Source organism: Genypterus blacodes, unplaced genomic scaffold, assembly GCF_046128005.1.
Source record: "Genypterus blacodes isolate CSIRO-AG114 ecotype Tasmania unplaced genomic scaffold, CSIRO-AGI_Gbla_v1 ptg000039l_1, whole genome shotgun sequence".
Taxonomy (NCBI): domain Eukaryota; kingdom Metazoa; phylum Chordata; class Actinopteri; order Ophidiiformes; family Ophidiidae; genus Genypterus; species Genypterus blacodes.
The window spans coordinates 5,876,051-5,896,062 of NW_027466852.1; the positions used below are offsets into that span (position 1 = coordinate 5,876,051).

A 20,012-nucleotide genomic window follows, 5' to 3' on the forward strand; every position below is an offset into this window, starting at 1 on the left:
CGTCCCTCAGGCTGTTTTTGTTGCATATAATCGGGAGCTCATTTGCATATTTATGTGTTTATCTTCACCATGTTTTTGTGACACATATTCACAGCTCCTCATAGAGAGAATGTGTTTATCGCAATCTGCAGCAAACTTGTTTATGGACATGTCAGGACTTATGTTGACGCGCATGCTTGTTACACTTCTGTCACAACTCTGTTAGGCAGAGAAGTGAGTGTTGGTGTTCAGAGAGCTGCGTTCAAACATGTTATCTACATTTGGATGTGAGCGGAGGGAACATCTGACCTGGCTGACCGCGTACATACTGTGATCAAACCTCAGCCGTGAGTCTCTGAGGTGTGAATGAAATGCGTACAGCCGGGGGAAACACTCATTCATGAAATCTGCCCACGAGTTGTAAACGCCTTCCCGACTCTGCCCGTGTCATTCAGGAAGTTATTTGGCTGGGAGTTGTGATACGGGGCGCTGGAACACGGACAGTGTTACCCCGAGAGCACAAAACCTATTAGTTATGTAATGAATGAGTGTGGCTGGACTTAAATGCCGTGAAGAGCCATCAATTAAGATCTCATCACAGCGCAGACATCAGGATGCTTGTTGATGGAACATGATCGGTCATTCCTGTTAGCGGCTCATTTTTGTTTCCTATTTTGTGAAATCATAATTTAGAGTAAATTATGATTTAACAAAAAAAAGGCTACAGATATGATGAACACAATAGTTGAAGGCGAGTGGAGGCGTGAGCGCAGGGAGCATGATTGCCTATTAGGGAGCACTGGAGCACAAAATGAGTGCCCTTTTCCCAAAGCCGCTCTCCAAAAAAAGCCATCAAAGTATTGAGGCGGCGTCGCGGGCCTGCAAATGTCATAATTGGGCCACACTATAAATATCCCATTAGGGCTGAGATGCACAGGCACATACCGCTGCTGCAGGCCTTGTACTTGGTGCTGTGTCCATGAAGGAGCAGCGTGAAGACCAGGACCAGAATAAGGATGAGGCCCACCAGAGCCATGACGACCAGGAACCACCACTCCTCATAGAAGGGACGCTCCGACAGGGCTGCAGGCGCGGAGACAAGAGAACACAATACTGTTACTGTCATCCTCCAGTCCACCACACTGATGTCATTTCTCTCATAAGACCACAGAAGAACCACAGGGACATTAGCTTCACTTTATCTTTATCACACAGTATCTATGGCAAACCAGCCTACAATCTGAGTTGTAGTTGCTTAAACAGCCTCTAGATGGTAGCAAATACAAGCACGACACACAGACGGCACTCACAGTCAATCCCTGCATTGTTTTTATGGAACCCACTAGAAAGCCAATCAGTCAAGTTGGATAAGTCTGAATGTGTCGATTAGATCAGCCTAAGCCCCACTGTAGGTGTGTTTGTGTGTGTGTGTGTATTTATACCAGCGAGGGCAGCAGAGGGAGTACTTGGGTGTCCGTAACCATAGTTATTGACAGCAATGACTCTGAACTCGTAGCTGACCCCTGACCTGAGCCGATCCAGAGGTACAGAGACCGACCTGCTGCTGGGAGGGAGGGTCCTGATGAAGGAGTCCCACACTCCTTCATCTGGAGAGAGAGAGAGAGAGAGAGAGAGAGAGAGAGAAAGAGAGAGAGAATGAGAGAGGGAGACAGAGGTAGAGAGAGCAGAGTTACATCCTCTCAAATATCAAAATGTGAGAGCATAAATGATCAGGTAGTGTGTACTGTAGGGTGTATAATGATGAAGGTGCAGATGAATGGAGCTATTGTTATCATTGTTGGGTTAATATTACTATTTTTAGTGGTACTAGAGTGTGCTCTGCCCTGCACATGTTACCATTACATACATGCTTATCATGTACCTCTGCTAATCCATCAGAAAGGTGTAACTGACTTGATTAGCATGGGAGGTCTGAATAAGGTAAAGACTGACGAGGCCAAAGCTGCACTCATTAAGGTTTTAGAGAGTAGTGCTAACAATCCCTCTGAGGGGATAACACTAAAATTAATGAGAGGAAATGATGAGTGTGAAATCAGTTATGGTTGACCTTTGACATTGATGCTTTAGCTTACCTGAGGGACGTGCCTCAATAACATATCCAGTTACAGGTGCTGCGCCCTTCTCTCCCTCTGTCCAGTGGATTGTCAGGGCAGAGGACGTCTTCGTAATGGACATTTCCAAAGGCGACCCTGGGCTGCCTGAAGGCAAAAAAGGAGACAGCAGCTGATTCACTTATGGTTGTTTTCCTCTCCGGGGCTGAATCACACTGAGCCGTACCAAGCCAGCAATGTTTACCACCAGGCCAAGCAGAGCCAGAGTAGGCTGAGACCCCAGTTTTGTAGCGATCACGAAATGGCTCAAACACTCCATGGTAATGACAGGAGGATTGAAAGGCAGACGCTCCAGGCTTAAAAGACCGGAGAAATTATCGCCAACACTCACAGAAAATTGCTCCATTCAAACTGTTAACAATGGAGCGTGTGAGTCTGATCGCTTCCCTTTATACGTCAATGACTTGAACCCATCCACTCCCGTGGAAACAACACTTCAGCCATGTGGCTGGCCTGCATCAGGGCTGCTTTGGTACAGCTCTAGATGGCTCAGGTGGAATTCACAAGCAGAGGAGAAATGACATTTGTTGTGCAGCCATTCTATAGCCCTTCTTACCTTGTATAGGCTGTGCAGTGACGTTGGCATATATGGACGGCCCATAGCTGACAGTTTGAGCCTGAACACTGAAATTGTAGGTCACTCCTTTGGTCAGGTCTCGAACCTTTAGCCATCGCTGCCAGCTGCCCTTCACATCCACTGTCACCACTTTACTCACCCCTGCTTTTACACAGACAAGTAAGGAATAACTCAGTGTTCTCCTTAAAAATGTGTTTGTGTGTGTGTGCATGTATGCACACTGACCTTGTACAGGAGCAGAGGGCTGGTAGATGACCCGATAGCCTTCTAGCTGTCCGTTAGGAGTAAGTGGAGCTCCCCAGGACACATTGACGCTGCCCCCTGTCACCTCTGAGAAAGACAGATAGCTGGGGTGGCTGGGAGCTGGACACACACACACACACACACAGAGGATGACAGAAGAAATAAAAGACATCAATACGAATGAAGGCATGAAAAGAAGCTGAAATATCCTCCTGTTATTTTGCTCCCTCCATGGCCACAGTGAGGCCAGCACCTTCCCCTACCAGACTGCAGGGTCCTGGCCCCGCGCGGGTCGCTGGGGGGGCCGTCTCCAGCCGTGTTGAAGGCGGACAGTGTGGCCAGGTATGGAGTGTAGCTGGTGAGGTTAGTCAGGCGCACACGAGTGTCTGGAACAAAGATCATCTTCACCTTCTCACTCTGGTTCTGTTTGTCCCTCTCCCAGTAGTGGATCTGCAGCACAGAAAACACTGTCAAGAACACACACACACATACACACTGATATTCCTATCCCTCAGCACATTGGGAATATTGGTATATTGGCTGATAATATAATGATATTAGGATTAGATGAATATCTATATCAGGAATTTGTAGATTGTCTATTTTGTGCTTTGATGAGCTTTTTGGCACCACATACGGACCAATTCATCATTCTTGATTAAGTCTTACATAATCAGATAATATCCCACTGATGATATGAGAAATGAGTTAGCTAATTGGCTTGGAGGAAGTATAAGTAGTTAAAGTATTCTGAAAAAGGTGGCTTATGTATTATTATTATATTGTAGTCTACTCTTGTGTATATAAGGAGGGGATCTGCTGAATAGCTTCAACCAGCTTGCTTTAGCCCGTACAAGACAGGCGCACATGTTCACCAACAAGCAAATCGCTGCATATTGTTCCTTTTCAGCTGAATAAAAAAACCCGTCAGAATTTCAAAATGTGAAGTAGAGGAGGAATAAATGTTTCAATATAAAATGTAAAATATTTCCATCCTACACAACAGCTGAGCACCCTGGAGAAAGGCTTTTTGCTTTGAACCGGGAACTGATCCACCCAAAACATATGGCTGAATCTGAGCATTCTCACTAACTGCAAGGTTACAGAGGCGCAACATCATGCATTAGAAATGAGTCAGCAAAAGTATCAAGACAGCCGTTTGGAGTGAAAAAAGACTGCAAAGAATCTACTGCAGCTCAGACTGTACTCGGTGTCATAGGTTTGCATTTATTTGAAGTAAATGTGTGTAATATTGGTGAAAACTGAAAGAAGTAGAACCATGAATAAATGCAGGTATGAACCACAGCAAAGTGACATTTTCAATCAACCACCTGGGAGCTGATTGGTAGATATGTGGATCAGCTGCTGACTAACAACATTGACCTGCTGTAATATGAAGTCACTACTATGACCTCACTAGTGACCAACAAGAGATTTGGGTCCGAGTCTGAGTGTTCAGGGCCAAATGTACAATATGTGAAAGACGCAGCGCAAATTGCGTCGCTGTGATGAGAACGTCGTTGAGCGTTTGCAAAATGCATCTGATTTGCAAAGGTTGGAGCTAAATGCGCACTCAGCAATCGGGCTCATCTACTAACCGCATTTGACGCGATCTTAAAAGCTAGAGGTGAATGGTGAAACCTGTCCAAACTGGAGCTATAAAAATCTAAATTCAGTGATATTGAAATCCAAATACTAATCAATAAACCTGACCGTGTGTGTGTGCCATAACATGGTATTCAGCACCAGGGGCAGTGTACAACAAAATGTGGACATTAATACAGCTTCATTAATTTGCAGCTGCTCTTCAGAGGCAGAGGAATTTCACGCAGAATTGACACCGGCTAATCGCATGACAATTAGGTAAATTCAATGGAATACATAATGAGCCGCACTCATAATATTGCCGCCCTGTTTGATACATTACATGCATGTTTTTCAGAGCGGCGCGTGTCAAATCTGCACATAAAAGGCTCAGTACATCTGGCCCCCAGTGTGTTTAAAGGCAAAGATGACTTATTTGATCTCAGTTTATTTGGCCAATAATTGTATCTGAACGTTGCTGCTCATGTATCCTATCTAACTTGTGCTGTATGGCTTATAAAATAAAAAACCCCTTTAAATCTACTTTTGTAATCAGGTCTGCCAACTCGCAAACACTGAGGTAGGCGCTTGTGAGCGGCACTGGAGGGCAGCATGATCCCGTCTCTGCCTCACTGAAGCCTCTCACTGGGATGAGAGGAAGAATTATTCATTCATATCTTGAGTCTAAACCTGAAGTTTATCAGCCTCTGAATTAGAGTGCACTTAAAAATCTTATCTGTTGTGTATCCACTCCACTGTTAACATGCCACCGATTATGGGTTTTAGCGATGTTGTGAGGCAATCTGCATTATGCTAAAACAAATCTCAAATTAGTCCTGGCTGAACATGGATGTGGTTTGATGTGATAAGATAAGAAAACATAAATGGATTTTCCAACCATTTTGATGCCAGACCTGCAGGCTTGATAATGAGAAACATCAGCTGGACGTTTGGTCTCTCACAGGAGGAAATCATTTTATCTTTTCCACGTGGATTTTGTCTGCTATTCCCCTGCTTAACGTCTGATCCATTTTGGTAGGCATACGTGGTGTTCAGCATGTTCACATTGTTTAAAAGAACTCCCTTTCAAAAAGCTGAACACTGTTTTAAATAGTCAAAATCACTGGTAGGGAAGCTTTCCCTCCTGGCCTACATGACTTCAAAACAGCAGCCAGCTTTAAGCAACTCACCCAGCAGAATGGGAGGGTTAACACAAGTCAGCAGCAATAAATTCATTAAACATTCTTTTCTTTCCTTTCCTCTTTTCCTCTCAGCTTAATCTCCTTAACCCCCTCTTCCTCTCACACTCCCCGCTCCATGTCCATCCATCTCTGGTAGTTTAACTTATTCCCTTGATCCTTTTCTCTAATCAGAATTCTGCAGGGATCGCTTCCCCGTCTCATTCCTTCTCTCTGCAAATATTACACTCCCTTCTTCCTTTTCCTGTCCTCTGTTCCTGCAAAAAAAAAAAATCAATGTGTCTACAGGAGGACAGATAACCCTGTGTTTGAAGTTGTAAGCGTGAGTGGGCGGGACAGGGGAGTTGAGTGGAAGAGGACTGATATTGAAACCATTAAAGCATATTCAGATTCTTCTTCCTCTTCTTTTAGTTCTTTCTCTTTTTCTCTTGACGGCACATTTGAAGCTTCGATACAGCAAAATTCCAAGACGGATAGAAGAAGGCTGTGTGTACGTCTGTTACATCCGTGATCATAAGCACTTGCCTGTGTATTTGAGTCTTTTCTTTGTCTGATCCAGCACATGCAGTTTGTATTAATCCCTGTGTTTGTGGATGTGTGTGTTTGTGGATGTGTGTGTGTGTGTGTGTGTGTGTGTGTGTGTGTGTGTGTGTGTGTGTGTGTGTGTGTGTGTGCGCGCGTGTGCGCGTGCGTGTATGTGTGTGTGTGTAAGCCTGTTTTTCTGCATGCCACCTTGTATCCTTGGATGAGTCCATTCTGGGTCTCGGGAGGGGGTGCGTCCCAGGTCACTTCCAGGATGGTGGGAGCCACAGCTGACACTCTAATAGACTGGGGAGCCACCGAAGGAGCTGCAGTGACATGTTGGGTTTGACAGTTAGCGTGTTTCTCTCTCTCTCTCTCTCTCTCTCTCTCTCTCTCTCTCTGTGTGTAGCTATATGGCGAGTGAGTGGGAAGTAGGGAAGATATGTTTCTACCCTTCCAATTAGAGTGGGCCTTAGGCACTACCTTGTTACTCCACTGTACCGCACATATGTATGAACACACACCAGTTTGCACCTGAGGCTAGAGAAAAGGCCATATCACCACATTTCATCACCCCCCTCCAGGTTCAACCCCCCCCGGCCTCCCCCTCACTCCACTATATATGACATGTATGGCCTACTAAACTTTCTCCCTCCCTCCCTCCCTCCCTCTCTCTCTTTCTCACGCACGCACACAGTAACACGCTCACTGAATGGGAATGCAGAATGGTCTGTCAAAAGGACTGAGGTTGTCCTGTCGCTATGCCAGAAACAGAGAAAATGTGTGGCTATTACCATCATAATGTGCATCAGCTTGCCAGCACTCACATTTGTGGTTTTAAACAAGGTTTTGCACAAGTGTGTGTGTGTGTGTGTGTGCCTGCCTGCAGAAATGCACAAGAGATATATTTGCTCTCCTGTCTGCCTAATGGATCCATGGCTTGACTCTTCAGTGAAAGTTAAACAGGGATTGGGCCATTGTTACAAAATAGATGACCTTGTATAGAATGTGCACAATACACACACACGCGCCTACACAAAGACACACACACGCCATTAGACGCTACCAAGCCATTCAAAGGCAATGTCACTCTAGGGGACAACGAAAGCAAGACTGGAGGGATGAACAGGGCAGAGCAAGTAAGAGAGGAGGGAGAGGGCAGACTCAGGGCGAGACTAACAGACAGAAATATAGACATGGAGGCAAATGTAAATAAAGGGAAAGGGAGAGGGTGTTAAGATTCTTTTACCCAAGGGTTACTGATGTAAAGTTTAAGCTTCAACCCCTGAAATGTTTAACATAGGGACCTTTTATTACTGTATCCTCCACATCCTGTGACTATGACAAGCTGGACATGCAGCTCAGGCACCAATCTACAAGATTCTGTTTCCACACACCTGCCTCTCCAACAGACACCTCCACTGGATTGGAGGGTGGGCTCTCTCCGATGATGTTGTAGCTCGTCATAAATATCTGGTAGCGTTTGTACTTCTTTAACTCTGTATCGAAGAAAAAATATTCAGAATTTACAGGACACACACACAACACTTTAGTTCTGATTTCCACTTATTGTACTTCTATACAGGCAGAAATTGCTTTTTCCAAAAACAGATGCTCATTAAACATGATCTTGTACATGTTGGCCCAGCAGTACTTACGTGTCAACTCAAACTCCGTGAGCGAGGCGCTGCTGACTGTCTTGAAGGTGCTCTTGGCTTGGGGAGAGGAGGAGGCAGGAGAGCAAATCAATAAATGATTCAACAATAAATAGTGGCATTAAAACCCCATTCAATCAAAATGACGACGGTTCATTGTAAACAAAAATCATCTAAGTCTGGCAGATGCTCTGCAACAGGCACTGAAAGCTCTATAGGACATAATAACATTTTATTACTTGCTTAGTATTGTATTATTAGTAGAGGTGTATTAAGCACAACAATAATCCAGTGACAAGAGGGACGTTTTCCCAGTCTTTTATCACTTTTACCTGCCAAAGACACCATTAGATCCACCTGGCACATTCACTTATGAACTCCTTTCCCCTTATTCCCTCCCCACTTCACCAGTTTTGGTTCAGTTATGGTTGTTATGATCAAGTGACAACAAAAACATGAATATACATCAGTGATAACACCTCTGCTGTGTAACTGGTTACACTCAAACATGAAATAAGCCACATAACGTGGGAGTGCAGCATGTTTGTTTACACTGTCAGTATGTTTACACAAACTGCTTGCAAGATGATGGTGGTCATGAATAATTTGTGGTCTGCCGTTTAAGGGGACCGGTGTGTCTAACAAACACATTAATTCACCCAAACCTGCATTATTTTAATCAGTGCTTACGTCAGCTAGTTCCCCTTCTCTTCCTTTATTCATACATAACAGCCACCGTCAATCAATATGTAGAAATGCCTGAAACAGCTGCTCTCGCCCATTTCATTTGTCATAGACATGACAAATCTAAACACAGCAAATACAGTAAGTAAATAATGTTGTTTAGTGAGACTGATGAGATGTCCCTGTCGATTTGAAAATGTCATGACACATTAACGTGTTCCAGTAAAACACAGATGCAAGCACTTGACACGAATGCAGCCCCGCCGAGTCGTCCATCTGTCTATAAAACAGGATAAAGCATTCCTTTTTGCTCGTGTGTTGCTAATGGAAACACATTATACTACAGCAGCAATACTACTCACTCGTAATGAGGGTACTTGTGGTGTTGTTGGTTGCCTGAACTTCTGCTTCGGTGGAGGTGTTTGCATGGAGCTCTCTATAGTACAGGCGGTATCCAATCAACACCCCATTAATACTGTCATCACTGGGACTCTGCAACCATGCAAACAAGCACACACACACACACACACACACACACACACACACACAGCCAAATCAACATTTATTGCAACTCTACCTGTGGAAGTTATGTGTACAGTCTGCTTAAGGAGTCGGTGGAGCCCACACAGACAACATGAGGCTTCAGTGAGTTTGACACTCGGGTGAAGTGATTTTGTTTTTTACAGCCTCTCTCTGCTTTGACGTCAGGTTGAACGAAGTGATGGGATACGAGGAGTGACAGCTGAGGAAGTAGCCGTGCAGTATTTACTGACTGTTTACAAGCCACTGATGCTCTGGACCGCTGCGGTTTTTTCTTCCTCTGCCTCTTTATTTTTCCCTCTTGTGTTTTTGGACAATGTTGATATTCGTCTCTCTCACCCTGCAACCTCACTCCTGCTGATATTCCTCATTAAGAGTTTGAACATTTCTCTGCCTCTCACAGGACTCTTGTCTATCCCTGCCTCTCTCAATCTGTCTGCGCTGCCCTCTGACCTTTACCGGTTCAATAAATTATAATATTAATTGCATCCACACATTCAACACCATGGGGGGTGTTTGTATTCTCAGCATAGGTAACCCTTCATTCAGCCGGTGTTTTGTCTGCGTTTCCTTGAGCGTGTGTATAGCCCAGAGGTTAATGTGGGAAAAAACTGGACGTGTGAGTGTTTGTATACCTTCCACTGCACCAGGACTGAGGTAGTGGTTGTTGGTTTCACAGAAATGATAACTGGAGGCTGATCAGGCACTGGAGACAAAGAAGGAAAAAAGGAAAGCCAGTAAGGGGAAAAGGAGGAAGATACACAGGCCTTGATTAGTCTTTCAAACCCTGTACATCCACCATCACTCCATGTCACAACCTCTCTCCTCCATCTCTCACCATCCTGCAGAGTTGTGACTGCATCCGTCTCTTTGCTGAGGTTACTATCTCCTACGTCGTTGGTGGCCAGCATCCGCAGCTTGTACGATGTGAAGGGCTTCAGCCTATCAAGACACACACGCACAAGCACACACACAAATCAATTCACATGCTATTGATTAAGATTACTAATCCATGTGCTATACATTGGTGAAATTAGTCAGGTCAGCAGGTCACCAGTGAGAATGTAATTACAGTGCCAGTATAAGTTAACAATGATGTTATCAATGTGATTGTTTCAGCGTCCCACACGTTTTGCTCTTTCAGTGGCCTTTAAAGAGCTGGTTGGGTCTTGAAAAATAATTGTCTTACACCTTTCTAGTTGTTTCTATTGCCAACATAATTCTTCTAGCATGCCACCACATTTTCTCCTCTATGCAAGGTGAATTAGGTGTTACTAAGTATGTCATAATCAGTAACACGAGTCATTTAAAAACACTTTTCTCTATAGCCAATTACAATCAGCACAATGAACATAGAAGCCATCATAATGGACGAGCTAAGGAAGTCTGCCCTTAGCATGCTAATACAGTAAATGTACCCTGTCCCAGGCATTATGGCAAATGTATTCACATTTGAAAAGGCAGGCGGTTGGCACTGAAGCTGTCACTCGTCCACACGAAATCCATTTAACATGTTGTTAACAATAGTTTGGGTGAAGGGGGCAATTTAGTTATTAGAAATGACAAAGCTCTCTCTGTCTCTTTCCCACCCCTGCCCATACATCTGCATATACAGGGTCCTTCTCTAAACATTACTGACTTGCCTTAGAGTCTGCAGAGGACCAAATGTAGTGAGTGACAGGAGAATGATCAACTCTCATGTTGTTTAATAATGAGCCGGGCCCAAAAAGATAGGAAAAGGCCTTATGGGATTCAGCGCACAGTACGAATAAAACATCAAAAGCATCAGGTTCAAAGTGGATGGGGTACCAACAGCAGAGGAAGATTCCTCGTGGTGAATGTTTGTGTGTGTGTGTGTGTGTGTGTGTGCGTGTGTGTGTGCGCGTGTGTGCATCAGCCTGGGGACCTGGTATCAAGGAGGCTTTAGTGGAAACAACAATTAAGGATAGATAACTAAGTCTGAGTTTGAGCATGCAGGGATGTAAACTAATTCATCCATTTGGTCGTTGTGATGACAGCATTCAGAGACGGAATGAGCTCCAAACAGCATCAAAACAACAACAGCACTACAACACCACCACCACCATCATAACAGACTCTCATTCCCTGAGGCCGGCTGAGGCAGACACAGAGAAAGAACACTCTTCAGCATCTCAAATAGCCCTCTGATACATCAGGAAGGAGGGAGAGCACGCTCACACACACACACACTCACTCAGACACCCATATGCACAACCAGTCACACACAGTCGCATACACTAATAAACCCTCATCATAGTCTCGATACTCAAGCTGTCATCAGAAGCTGGAGTAGCTTTCCAGTCCAACCACCATCACCTGCTACCGTGGTAACTGTTGCACAGAGAGGGCAGGATGGAGAGATGAAGTGTAAGGAATGAAGGGATGAGATGGAGGGGGTATGTGTTCATGTGGGTGGTAAAGGTATTCATACTTGAGGATGAATAAGGGGATGAAAGCATTGGCTGTTGAAGGGGAGGAGGTAATAACGAGGAGGAAATAAAAAAAAGAAAGAAACAAGGGACAAATGACGCACACCTTCACACGGCCACGTACACTTGAAAGCGTGAGAAAGAAAGAAAGAAGTGAGAAAAAAGGTATAAGGAGAGGAAAGACAGAGTGGAGCTCCTGCTGAGCCTGTGTGATTAGGTGACTGAGATTCTCCACACTTCTGCAGTGATTATGATTACTCTCCTCTCCCTGCTGCTCTGGGGTTTTTTTTTTTTTTTTGGTTCCACAAACCTTTTCCACTCCTTCAACGACGACTAAATAACACGCTGTTGCCATATGTGAGGCTGTACATATCCGCTCCCTTTGTCCATTCAAAACAATAACAAGATTTCCATGCAGTAGGCACAGTAGGTGAGAAAATAGCAATAAAGCTGTTTAAGGGTTAAGTGGGTAAGTGTGGAGTGGGCTTGTATTATTGTCACGCACGCACGCAGGCACGCAGGCACGCAGGCACGCAGGCACGCAGGCACGCAGGCACGCAGGCACGCACGCACGCACGCACGCACGCACGCACGCACGCACGCGTTTTATTCTCTATGCACTGCACTTCTGTAAAGGTCAGGCAATTAAGCCTAATTGAACATTTTTCTCCCTCACAATTAAACAGCAGTTTGCCTCGCTCTCCACTGCATATTTCTTACTTAACCTGCCTTGTATAAAGGTTAAAAAAATAAAAAAATGAAAATACACATGGATTGCAACATAATATGCACCACTGTGTTTTTACGTGGGTGTACATGTGTACCTGTCAACAGTCCAGGTGGTCAGGTTGTGTGAGATATCTGCAGTGTGTGGGTTCCAGGTCCCGTCGGGCAGCTCCTTGATCTGCAGAGTGAAGTACCTCATTGGGGAGGAGCCTGAGCTGCCGGTGACCCAGTGGAGGCGGAGCTGGCGGGACTCGACCCCGGCCTGTGGGACGGACAGCTTCCTGGGTGGCTGGGGCCGCTCTGTGTTGAGGTAAAGTGAGGATGATGAAAGATAATAGGATAAAAGGATAGGAGGATAAAAGAGGCAAAGGAGGATCGGGTGAAGGGTAAGAATGAGAGGGGGAAAGGAAGACAAGACGTTTAAAATTAAGATTTACTTCAACCAGTTACAGCTTATTCTGATATTCTCAGGCTTGCTTAACAGAGTATAGTACAAAAAGTGATTAGGAGTCAGGAGCAGTGTGTGTGTGTGTGTGTTTTCATACACGGTCACCCATTAAGTTGGAATACACAATTATGCCAACCTTATGGGCAACAGTATATATATATATATATATATATATATACTCTGTTGCTCATAAAGTTGGAATGAAAAATCATACCAACGTAATGGGCGACCGTGTATTTAGACTTCTCCAAGTTTGTATATGTATTCTTGTTTGAAACACACAGTGTATGCATAGTGCTTAAGATATAGAATATTACCATAAACACTGACGTGAATAATCACAAATGACTCCATTTAGCATTGAGAATCATACCAAAGGACGCTTATATCAAATAGTAATCATCAGTGTGAATGTGTGACTGGTAATTGCACAACAACACAGCCAAACACTGCAGCATCAAAGAAACTATTCTGTATCAGATTGCTGGTGTTGTTTAAGTGTGTGTGTGTGTATGTCTGTCTATGTTTTTCAATTAGGAGTGTGAAAAGACGGCTCTGTGGAGTCAGTGTATTCCACAAAACTGTGATTAGCGGTTGTTTGATTGTGTCTAGTATGTATGCTTATGCAAACACAAACCCACCCACACACACGTGTCCGGTAAGGAGGAATTCAAGGGATTTCACGAGCACCGAGTTATTGATTAAGTCGAGAAGCAAAAGAATTATCGATTCTCTCTGAAGTTTAATTAATCTGCCCTCATGTTCTGAAACATGCACATACAAAGTGACACACACGCAGCTTGCATTCCCTTACTCAACGTTTTTGTAAATAATTTAACGTAAGTTCTATTCCTTTCTCATCTATGCTCTCTCATCTCCACACCCTGTTCTTTTCTTTTTCCTGTATCTGACTAAAGTTGCTATTCCACAATAAAAAAAGATTAATACACACACACACACTAAGAATTTTCATTTGTTAGAGATTAAGTTGGTGTCATCATCAGAAGGAAATCTCTATTAGGCCTCTATTCTGCCTACTGCACAGTGAGAGGAAGCCATTATACTGCTCAAGTGGAACAGGGAATCACAGGATTTTATTGTAAAGAAATCCTGATAATGACAGTGCAGATGCTACGGTATCTGATCCAATTAAATTACACTAGACTAGTTGATAGCCCAGAACAGAACATCTGACACCACGATTCCAGCTTTTCACAAACGTGGCACTGCCACGTTTCTACCTAAGGATCTGTGCAGTACGTACTGATAGGACATAGGACAGGCTGACAAATACAATTGCGAGAAAGATAATGGATGACATATGACGAAGGCTGTGATAGTTAGTCATGCATGAACCTACTGAGCTGCATGGACTTCAAGTGCGCAGTGAATCCAAGGTCCTCATTGGCTATTCACCCTGCCCTCCAAATGACTTTCAAATTACAGCAAGCAAACACTTTCCCAAAGATGTCATTGCACTCAGTGAATTTATAACACTAGTACACTTCTTACTTGACATGTGTGATTGTTGTAATTGTTTTTATCATGCATGCATTTCGAAAACAAACCAGAACAAAAGTATGGATATATTGACTCTCAAATGAACAGAAGGGAGGTTGCAGCAAGTGACAAGATTCATAAGATGAGATAAAATTGTGAATGACCTCTGAATCTGTGCTGGAAGAAATACGATTCTTTATTTGTTTCTGGATTGTAGGAAGCAAAACTGCAGCAATACCAACAACACCTCTTCAAAATGTTGTCTGGCCACAGAGTGTGTAAGTGTGTGGGAGGACATACTAACTCTGTTACAGGTGTTCCGAGACAAACCTTTGTGTAGTCACTGCTAAGCTTCAGATATCTCACCAGAGGCATGGACTGTCACGTTCAAGGCTCAGTAAAGTTTCTGGCCCGTATTCTAAAATTTTACATCCTATCCTCCGTAGATCTTTGACTACAGTTATGACAGTTTTTACTACACCATAGCACAAATTACAATAATTACAGGGTGCTGATAGGATTATTGCAATTCATTTTCAAAGCGGAGATTTCTGTGCTATATGAGCTCATATCTGGCCCGTGCTCTCTTTTGTGGAGAAAAAGAAGTCTCCTAATCAGTTGGCATTTCAACGTGCTGCCACTCATTCTCTCTCTCACCTTCTTACACTTTCTACCCACTCAACAACAGGGGATGATGCTGAGATGTGGCCAGTGTTGCAATGCATTTAGTGTGAAAGACTAATAAGCCTTCTACTCTGGCAAAAAAGCAAATGAAGAAGAAAAAGACATTTTTAACTCATTTTGCTCTGTTCTCTCCTCGATGTATGTGGCTTACTTCTACTCTGTGTAAAATCTTGTTGCCAGCTTTTGATTACTGACTGCCCTTTAAAACTGAGTGATAAAATAACCCCCCATTATAATTCTAAGCAGGGCTGTGGAGATCATAAACTAAGAAATCCCTGCCTGCTAAATCTACTGTAAGTAATGACCAAAGGGGTAACAAGACAAAAATGAATTTGCCAATGTTAATATTAATATGGGATTAGAGGAGAATCTAAATGAAACGATCTTGTTGTCTCCTGTAGTTGTAATCTATCCTAACCACATTCACAAGAAACATAATAGATTTTTGGTGCTGAGGTATAAAGACAAAGATCTGGAATCCCTCTTCAGGTCAGAAAGTCCTGGAGTCCTAGAAAGTCAGAGACTTTAATAGCCACATCAAACTAAATATAAAAATACTTTCCAAAAAGAATAAAACTATCAGAGGAATTTATGTCCTGTACCCTGTCTTTAATGGCCTCCCTACAGTTCAGCCAATTACAGCAGCTAGAGGTTCAAGACAAATTAAAGAAACCACATTCCTCCAGAGCTCAGAATTTAAAATGCTACAGCTTGTTTAGAAAAGCTCTGAATGGCTTATAGACAAAATACATCTCAGATTTGCTTCTGTGCTATGAACCATCCAGGCCTCTTAGATCATCTAACACTGGTCTGTTTAGTGTCAGAAGATGCAGGCAGTTGCAAACTTCTGTGCACCAAAAACGTATTTGAAATAAAGTCCCAGCAGCTCTGAGGTCTGTTCCATCACTCAGCCCTTTTCAACCAAGGCTAAACAACTTTGTTTACTGTCTTTTACTACATTGAAGACTATTTGACTACATTAGACTCATTTGTGTCATTCAATGTTAATTTCTGCTATTTCCTTCCTTTCAAATGTCAGTGTTTATGTTTATGCATTAGGTTGTAATGGCTTTCAATGGCATATTTAATATGTTTTCATTTCTTTACAAAGTCATTTGTACATTCTATACAGATTACTGTATAGAATTGTGCAATATAAATTAATTTGCCTTGCCTCGCCCTTTCAGAAAGCAATGTGTGTAATGTTGGTTAATAAGGTGTCTTATCATTAGTTGACTGCAAAGAACTAAAAGACGTTGCTCTGACTTTGAAGCTCTTTATCATAAGCTCTAAGCACTGCAAAGCTGAAGGAGGGAATGTCCTCTATTAAAATAAAATCTCTCCTTCCGATTCAAATGCAGGATTTTGTTTGTAGTGCAGTTTATTTAACACATTTTATTTCCTTTTACTTAATAATCAGATTTCCCCTAATACATTTAGCATGTTTTCATGGCATCTCTTTAGCAATCATACAGTATGAGTCAAGCCCTTCTTAGGTGTTAGCAGGTGATACACAATAGGTAATCATCTGCTTCACGATGGACACAAGGCAGCCAATGAGGCTCTGCATAGTGCTAAAGTGTCTGCGTGCATTGTGTACCTCTGCGTTCAGTGGTAACCACCAGCGCTTCCTGTTCCTCCCCCCAGCCCACGGCAGTGCGAGCGGTGAGTCGGAACACGTAGGTTTGTTCAGAGGTCAGTCCTGTGACCGTGAACTGGCGGGCGTTGGAACCAACTTCAACTGTCGTCCAGCGCTGAGGGTCCCTGCTGTCCAGGCGGTACGAGATCTGGTAGCCTTACAAGAGACAGAGTGGAAGACAGAAGGGAGAGTAACAAATTGAAAGTGTGGTTCTTGTGTAGGTGTGTGAATGTGATCAGGGGAGACAGCACACATGCTAGTTACAGACCCATACACAAACACACGGACACACGGACACACGGACACACACACACACGCACACACACACACACACGGACACACACACACACACACTATATACACATAACCTCGCAGTTGACCCCTTGGCTGTGATTGCGCCAACTTGTGTCAGTTTCTGTCTCATGTGCACTAGTCCATGTAATAACACCCAACACACAAACACACACATGCACACAGACACAGACACACGCACACACACACACACGCTAACCACTGATCCTCAACCGAGCTTTCCACAGGCCACTGGGCGGTCACAGAGGCTCTCACCATGAGGATTGTATCTCACCATATACACACAGCCACACCCACACTCACACAAAAGAGTGTGGGAGAAGTGTAGATATGATTAGTTTGTAGTAAAACTGTCACTATGATCATCTACTCAAAACGACCTCTAATCTGGTGATAATCCCATCAGATAGTCCGCTGTATGTTAATGTGAACCTCAGATTATTGGATAACAGCTCGGTCACAAATCCTCTTGCATCTAAACAACTAGGTCACAGCATTATGCTCTATTGAATATGACTGAAGGCGTTACTGCTGTCAGATACCTGTGGCTAAAACACCATTAGACTTATTCTTTTTAGAGTTGATCTGTTTTTCACCTGTACATAAGGCATACGTTATATTGTCATCCAGTTTCCCCGCATACACATACTAAACGTGCCTGTAGAGTGAATGCCCTTCAATTGGTTGGTTTGTTGCTGCGGCATACTGCTTTTGTACTGTGATTGCAGTAGGACGTACGTCAGAGCTGTAAAACCTTTCACTGAAGCAGTGTGAGTCCTATGCAGCAAGGCATGACCGTGCACCGTGACTCAGTGTCCCTTTGCTTGTCTCCCGTCAAAACGCCTCTGGGTGAAAAAAAAGCTAACAGTGGGGTATTATTACTGTTAGTTTGATCCCCGAGGACCTCACCATGAAAGAGCCCTTGAGCAAGACAACTAGCTGGAGCTGCTCTTGTGTTCCTATTGTAAATCTAAATTTCCCACTGGGATGTTCATGTGCATATGCAGTGGCTATAATAAAATCTACCACAGAGAGGTTGTTTCACTACACAAATATCACACTGCCTCATGCCAAATGAGGTTGTGGACCTTCTGTCATCTGGGCTTTTAAGTCAAGTTCGTCCTCTGCCCACCTTTTCTATTAACTCACCATAAGATATGAACCTTATGGGGACCAGTACACTAAAGGCATGTACACGCACGAAAACACACACATCACACATACTGCAAGGACACAGCCGGACCACGTCTTTGTGTGTGTGTGTCTATGTGATAGAGAAAGAGAGATTTGCCCTCCTACTCATCCCTGTCACAGAGAGTTGTTGCACTAAATGTCCTCAGCTTACAACACAGTCACACATCACTCACACTGTCCTGTGTGACTCCCTCCCCCACTGAGAGGACAAATACTACACCTCGCTCTCCTCTACTGCAAAGCACACACACATGTCCCTCTTTTCACCTCCATACATTTACTAGCTGGCTATTCTCTTGTCCACACCACTCATCTCCAGTCTGTCATTTACCTGTGCTTTATGATTCACACGCATTTCTGTCATTTCCTATTTAAGAAACAATTTATGTGCGTGAATCTTGACATGTACGTATGTGAGTCTATATATGCCTCAGCAAAGGTGTCTTGCTTCAGCAGCTATAATAGCCATTTTCCTCATTACAAGTTTCATGAGTTACACACATAACACACAGCACTGAGGTATAGAGAAGAGAGGTTGTCCCTTGTTTGAAAACTATGTGGTAACAAAATCAGCTACTCTGGTACCTTAGTAATGTAAAATAAACCATTGTCCCTACAAGAGGAAAAACCTGGATTATGGTTTAAATGTACAAATGTGTGTGTGTTTACCTAATATGATGCCGTTGGGCTTTGTGGGTGGCTGCCACACCACTCTGGCTGATGTCAATCGAACTTCGGGAAACACCATCCTTACAGGGGGGCCTGGAACTGGAGGCAGAGAGGAGGGGGGTCACAGCAGAAACAAAAACTGTGATAATACTGCTGATTAAAAGGGCAGCGTGAAGAAGCAAAAAGTCAATACTGCTCAGGAAAAATGTCATCATATTCTAATATGTTATGCGCTGACACATCTTAGTTACGGCGCAAAAACAGATATATGAGCCCTCACCCTCCCTCACAGAGTGAACATTATGTAGTATGAGAGGCACCTTTAACAGAGACGAATCGGAAAATGTAATTTTCTCTGAACCTCACACATCTCTGTTCCTGATAAAAGTGCATGTTCCACACCACCAAGTGCACGTCAACTTCTGTGTGTATGTGTGTGTATGACTGACAGACAGAATGAAGGTTCATTATACTTTGCAGGGAATTGACTTCCCCGTTCTTGTTTCATCCTGAAATGAGAAAAACTTTTCAAACGTGACACTGTTTGATGGAGAATGAATGTGTGTCTCTCTTTATAGGTGCGTTGTGAGTATGTGTGTATTTTGTGAATGCCTGCGCCTGTGTCTGTGTGCTCGTGTTCTACTATTCAAAGACCAGGATGCTGGCATTCTGATAAGTCTGCCATGGTTACCAGATCTCTACATCTGCAGCCCCTTGAGAATCGGGCAATACACACACAAACACACATTGTATATTAGATGTTTGGGTTGTGGAGGATGTGAGGGGTGAGCTGAACCTAAATCAGTGAAGGGCTGGAAAGACATGTTGATGGCAGTGCTGAGAGCAGAGATGTCAAGAGGTGAAAAACACAGCAACAGAATTGAGGAGGTGACAAAGTAGATGGGTGAGAAGGCAACAAAGCTGAACAAACTGCCGCACTAAAAGAAATAGTAGCTGGACAAAACAGGTCGAGTGTGTGAGACGTCCTACCATCTTCTTTGGTTCCGAGAATTATGGGGCTGCTGGGCGGCCCATCGCCCATCTGTGTGTATCCCAGGACCTGCAGCTCATACGTGGTGTATTTCTCGAGGACCCCAAGGAGCAGTGACACACTCCCTTCTCCCTTTACCACCTCAACACTATGGGGATCTGGTGAGTCCTGTTCACGGTACAACACCTGCACAACAAACACACACAACACATGTGTTCACATGTATTTACCTCAAACGTGGTGAAAGGCCTACTGAAAATATCAGTTAATGATTAAGATAAGAT

At 43.7% G+C, this 20,012-nt stretch overlaps 1 protein-coding gene across 3 annotated transcripts in view; it reads right to left on the reverse strand.

Annotated features, from left to right (window-relative positions):
* The window catches only part of LOC142996992 (protein sidekick-1-like), a 171,448-nt gene that overhangs the window by 3,606 nt on the left and 147,830 nt on the right, over positions 1-20,012 (reverse strand). For all 3 annotated transcript variants that reach the window (XM_076148140.1, XM_076148139.1, XM_076148138.1), the window contains 16 exons: positions 19,728-19,914; positions 18,738-18,836; positions 16,524-16,718; positions 12,390-12,591; positions 9,954-10,057; positions 9,751-9,821; positions 8,938-9,067; positions 7,895-7,951; positions 7,634-7,735; positions 6,447-6,562; positions 3,195-3,381; positions 2,914-3,051; positions 2,668-2,829; positions 2,073-2,198; positions 1,422-1,586; positions 925-1,062 (listed from right to left, as the gene is read on the reverse strand). In XM_076148140.1, the coding sequence (XP_076004255.1) occupies positions 925-1,062; positions 1,422-1,586; positions 2,073-2,198; positions 2,668-2,829; positions 2,914-3,051; positions 3,195-3,381; positions 6,447-6,562; positions 7,634-7,735; positions 7,895-7,951; positions 8,938-9,067; positions 9,751-9,821; positions 9,954-10,057; positions 12,390-12,591; positions 16,524-16,718; positions 18,738-18,836; positions 19,728-19,914 (2,179 nt within the window). The remainder of the gene's footprint in view (positions 1-924; positions 1,063-1,421; positions 1,587-2,072; positions 2,199-2,667; positions 2,830-2,913; positions 3,052-3,194; positions 3,382-6,446; positions 6,563-7,633; positions 7,736-7,894; positions 7,952-8,937; positions 9,068-9,750; positions 9,822-9,953; positions 10,058-12,389; positions 12,592-16,523; positions 16,719-18,737; positions 18,837-19,727; positions 19,915-20,012) is intronic.